At 47.8% G+C, this 4,854-nt stretch overlaps 1 protein-coding gene across 1 annotated transcript; it reads left to right on the top strand.

Annotated features, from left to right (window-relative positions):
• The first annotated feature begins 2,445 nt into the window (after positions 1-2,445).
• LOC109177258 lies at positions 2,446-4,593 on the top strand. The gene is made up of 2 exons (XM_019326572.1): positions 2,446-2,812; positions 4,313-4,593. The coding sequence occupies exons 1-2, from the start codon at positions 2,446-2,448 to the stop codon at positions 4,591-4,593; spliced, it is 648 nt and encodes a 215-aa protein (XP_019182117.1).
• The last annotated feature ends 261 nt before the right edge of the window (positions 4,594-4,854 follow it).

The raw sequence follows: 4,854 nt of genomic DNA, 5'->3' as shown, positions 1-4,854 counted from the left end.
GTAAAATTTTCTTTTATTTATGGAGATGGTTCTCAGCCGAACAAACTGAATATTTGTTTCAATCTAAACAGTTTTCAAAAAAAAAAAAAAAATATATATATATATATACACACACACACACACACACACACATAAACTAAGGTATAATATTATTATAATTAAAGAATAATTCTATGTACTACCGAGCCAAAATTAATGTACCAAAATAATAATTATTCATTAATATAATTTTCTGATATTAAGGTATAATATTATTATAATTAATAAATTAATTCTATATATTAACTAGCCGAAATTAATGTATCAAAATAATAATTATTTATTAACATAATTGCCTAATATAATTGTGTTACTTATAATTTTCTTTTGAAAATCATACAAATTTACACTACTCGAAAAGGGTTGAAAATATTGGTTTGTGACAATGAAAGCAACAAAACAACTTCAACATTAAACATTGTATACAAGAAAGTTTTTCAAAATTTGTAAAAATCTAACCTTATTATATTATCATATTTTAATATTATAGTTTTTATTAATTTTTTTTTTTTAGTTTCTAACACAAATTTACAAGAATAGTAATAAAATTCCTCATGTTTTTATTACATGTATTTTTAATTCCAGACAACTCTGCTTAATTTTTTCCTTTTGAAACATTTTTATTTTACAATAAAAAATTACCTAAATCATATATGGGAAAAAACATATCTAAATAATGTGATTTAGTTCTATTTTTTTTCACAGCTTATTTTTAAAAAAAATTATTATTTTTGAAGATAATTATTTTTCCTTTTTCCTATATTTATTTTAGTAATAATATAATTGCCTAACTCATGCTACAATATTGAATTTTCCAAGATAATGACCGATAACCAAGTCATATATTATTCAATTAATTGGTAATACTTTTGTACTAATCTTATAATCCGATAAATGTAAACTTTCAAACATTAGAATTATTTATAATTTAGTCTTTAATTTTATTATCTAAATATATAATAATTTTTTTTTTATCTGTGGATCACAGACGTAATTTACTAGTTGAAATAAAAATAATAATACAATCGAAAAAATATGTTATTTATCTTATACTAACTTTTTGTATCAATTATTGTATCAAATGTGGTGATTTTGGTGACTGGTACACAAATTTCAATCATTATACCGTGGAAATGGTCTACATTCCAAAGTGTAGCATTATTGATATAAAAGTTCATTTTTAGTATATTGATAATTCATTTTTATTGTATTGTAACATCATTTTTAATAAATTAACTAAAAATGAACCTTATAATACATTACAAATGAATTTCTAATATATTAAAAATTAATATTTATGAGTGATCCACCTTCTAACATGAATGATGGTACTGATACTGCTAATTCTACGTAAGCAATATAAAATAACACGAGACCAATTAAAGCAAGTAAAATCTTTATTGATCCCGGTAAAGGCCCTAAGTACAATCTACTTGGCTGGTCTGAGTACCGACTGACTGCGGTCGGGATTCTCTAACAACAACCTATTGATCGTCCAAAAGTCCTTTACACTGTAGCCACTGTGGGTATTTATAGCCGCTATGCCGGGGACAGGATTCCAGCCGTTCGGCATGCCCTCCACATAGCCACCACGTGTCATCCTCCCGGGTGCCCTGGCTGTTGATGTAAAGAGCCGCCACGCGTCCTCTCGCGCCCTTGTGCCAGCTCTTTCGTCGAAGGGCTACCGCTCGGTGGTTGACATCAGCGCTCGGGCAATTCCCGGCCATTCCCGACCGGGGTCTTCATAGAAAAAGCCCGACCTGCCACCTGCAAAGATCATAAGAGAAAGACAAAGGCAAGTCGGTCGTGGTGGAGCTTATGCCGGTCGGGATATTCCCTACCAAGAGCCCCCCAGCCCGGGCCTTTTTGATCAGTCGGGAAAAAACGGGACGGGATGAAGAAGCCCAACCGTCAGCCACCAAGCCGACCTGCCAGCTGTCATTCCTTCCTACGCCACGTGTCGGCCTCTGCCGGCCTCGGCGATCCCATCCGTCGCCTCGGATTCAGCGCGGGTCGTGTCAGGCAAGTTGGCCCATTTCCCGCCTAAATGCCCTCCTATAAATAGGCCCTTGAGGCCCTCATTTGAACTTTCCTCACTCTTTTGCTTCAGTCGGTATCCTCTAAGAATCCCGAGCAGAGCATCTCAGCAAGGCGATCAAGCAGAGCAAAACTTCAGATCTTCTTCAAAGTTTCCTCACTCGGTAAGCTCTTAGTTCTTTGCTCTTTGTTTACTCTCCACTTAGCGTAGAAGTAGGATAGCACTAACTTCGAGCTAACTTCCCGAACCCTGTACTAACTCCCGACCGACCTTTAGGTAGAACTATGTCGGACTCGGATAGCCAAAACGCATCGATCGCGGATTACGACGAGGAGGTCGAGCACCTCAGCGACGAGGAGGTGGACATCATGTCCTACTCCCCCGAAGCTATCAGCCGACCGGGTCCTTCTCCCGAGCGGGCCGCCGCACAAGACACGTCGTCCAGCTCATCCGGGTCGTCGAGCTCCAGCTCAAGCGGATCGGGGAGCTCCGACGAGGAAGAAGAAGGAACCACGTCGGGGAGACAAGGATCCCCGACCGAAGGCGTTAGGGAAACGCCCACTCGGGTGGTTGGGGACCACCCGAGTCCGGCCCCCGAGCCGACTGAAGAGGACACGGCCGGGCCAGCCGCCCCAGCCGTCGCGGAGTTCGAGTTCTTGAACAGCGAGAACGTCGAACAGCAAATGAGCCTGCTTACCAAGGGCGAGGCGGCTAGGATCGCCGAAAGGCTTGTGGGTCGGGTAGAATTTGACACGAGCCGGCAGCTGGGGAACGTCATCGATCGGCATCGGGGCAAATGGATCGGGATGCACTACGACTCCCTGATGGCCCCGATCGCCATTCCCTTCACCCCCCTCCTGAACGCCTTCTTGGCCTATTACCGGGTCGTCCCGGCCCAGATCTGCCCTAACGCCCACCGGATCCTCGCCTGCTTCCCACAGATATGCGCTCGGCACGAGGCCGAGTGCACGATGGAGTTGTTTAACTTCATCTACCAGGTCAAAGTCCTCCCGGGCAACTATGGAGGCGGGTTCCTGATGTTGCAGTCCCGGGCCGATATGTGCGCGATCAAAGGACTGCCCGGGAACAACAGGGGGTGGAAGAACAGGATCTTCTCCCTCAAATACGACCCTTGGATCCTCCCGGTTGATCGCGCTTGGAGCACCCACTTTCGGAAACAAGTGGTGCCGGTCGAGACGCAAGCGCTGAGGGACACGGTCAGCCGGATTTCGAGCGAGGTGCATGAATACACAATCTTCCGGACGGCCGAAAGTCTCGAGGCGGCTCAATTCCCGCCCCCCACATACGAGCTGCCGGAGAAGTACCTGCCCGTGCCGATGGGCGTGACGGTCGCCAAGCCGTCGAAACGGAAGAAGAAAGGTTTAGCTCGAGCTGTTCCTCCCGACCTAGCTTCGTTTCTTGATCTAACTAACTTAACTCTTTTATTGCAGCCATGGCAGAATTCGGCGATGAAGACACCGCCCTTCCCCCGCCCACGAAGATCTCCCTCGGCGGGAAGAAGAAGGCCAAGACCAAGGCAGCCGGGGAAAAGGAGATTCCCACTGCCCGACCCCTGAGTGCCTCGACCGTGTCGACGGGCGAGGGCTTCATCGTCGAGCAGCCTGACGTCTTGGTCACCCGGGTGGAGGTCGCCCGGGGCAAGGAGAAGGTCGCCGGCCAGGGCGCGACCGAGGTGGGCAGCCTGAAGCGCCGCCGTGAGCAGCACAGCCCGAGCCCTTCGGTCGGGCGAGAGAGGGAGTGTACGTCCGTGCTGGCACGGATCGGCAACGCCGCGCCAGCCCGAGCGGATCTGGGGAAGATGACCCCGACCCAGGTGGCTGAACAGATCGGCCACGACCTGGCTGAGGTGAGTTTCCCAACTTATAATCTTTCTTTGCCCAAGTGTTTTCGATCGGGCTAACCGAACGTCTCTTGTTTTGCAGATTTCCCGGGCCGCCCAGCTCCTACAAGGTCGAGCCATGCTGGCCGAGGAAGCTGATCACCACAAGAAGACGGCCGCCCGTCGCTTGAAGGAGATCAAGGACCTCCAAGCCGAGCTGGAGAAGACCCAGAAGGCCCTGAAGAAGGGCGACGAGGAGCGGGTTCTTGCCGAGAAGGTCGCCAGCCGGGCGATCGGCGAGGCCAGGGAGCTGAAGGCTCAGCTCGAGAATCCGAGCGAGCTGGCGCGGGTAGCCTTCAAAGACAAGGACTTGGGCTCGGCCTTCCTCACTGCAGCCCGGGGAACAGAGATCGAGGAAGAGCTGATCGTCTCGTTCGGTCGCTGGGGCTTCACGGCCGGGAAGCGGAAGATGCTCGAACGAGTCCGTTCTCGGTTGGAACAGGCCCTGGACGGGGAAGACCTTCAGCTGGTCCTCTCGGCCTTACCCCCAGACCTAGCCGATCCCGGTCCTTCTCCGTTCGCCCCAAAAGCCAAGGCGGCCGAGCCTGGAGCGTTGTCGGCGGCCCCTCCAAGCGGGAAGGAAGCGGCTGCTGGAGCCCGGGAGGCAAAGAAATAGGATAGGCTGCCTCCACTTTTTTGTAAGAAACACCGATCGGGAACCCGGTCCCGAATTGTACCGGGCACCTTCTTGTCAATTAATAAAATTTATTTTTTTGTTCAATCTTGCGTCGCTCGTTCTTTCTTTTCGCACTTTTATCTTTAATCGCGTAAGTGCTGATCCTCAATGCTCGACCTCGCGGCCTTGTGGCCCGATCTTGCACTGGTTCGACCCACTCGACGCCCGACCTCACGACCTTATGGCCTGGTCGTGCGTTTG

This window comes from Ipomoea nil, unplaced genomic scaffold (genome assembly GCF_001879475.1).
Source record: "Ipomoea nil cultivar Tokyo-kokei standard unplaced genomic scaffold, Asagao_1.1 scaffold0804, whole genome shotgun sequence".
NCBI classification, from domain to species: domain Eukaryota; kingdom Viridiplantae; phylum Streptophyta; class Magnoliopsida; order Solanales; family Convolvulaceae; genus Ipomoea; species Ipomoea nil.
Note: the sequence above shows the minus strand (reverse complement) of the source record. Positions and strands in the feature narration are given on the sequence as shown.

Excerpts from the sequence above, each read along its gene's own strand:
- LOC109177258 (XM_019326572.1), top strand. The coding sequence starts at position 2,446 with ATGTCCTACTCCCCCGAAGCTATCAGCCGACCGGGTCCTTCTCCCGAG. Across the intron at positions 2,813-4,312 it reads GATCGCCGAAAGGCTTGTGG|CCCGGGGAACAGAGATCGAG; the intron begins GTCGGGTAGAAT and ends TCCTCACTGCAG.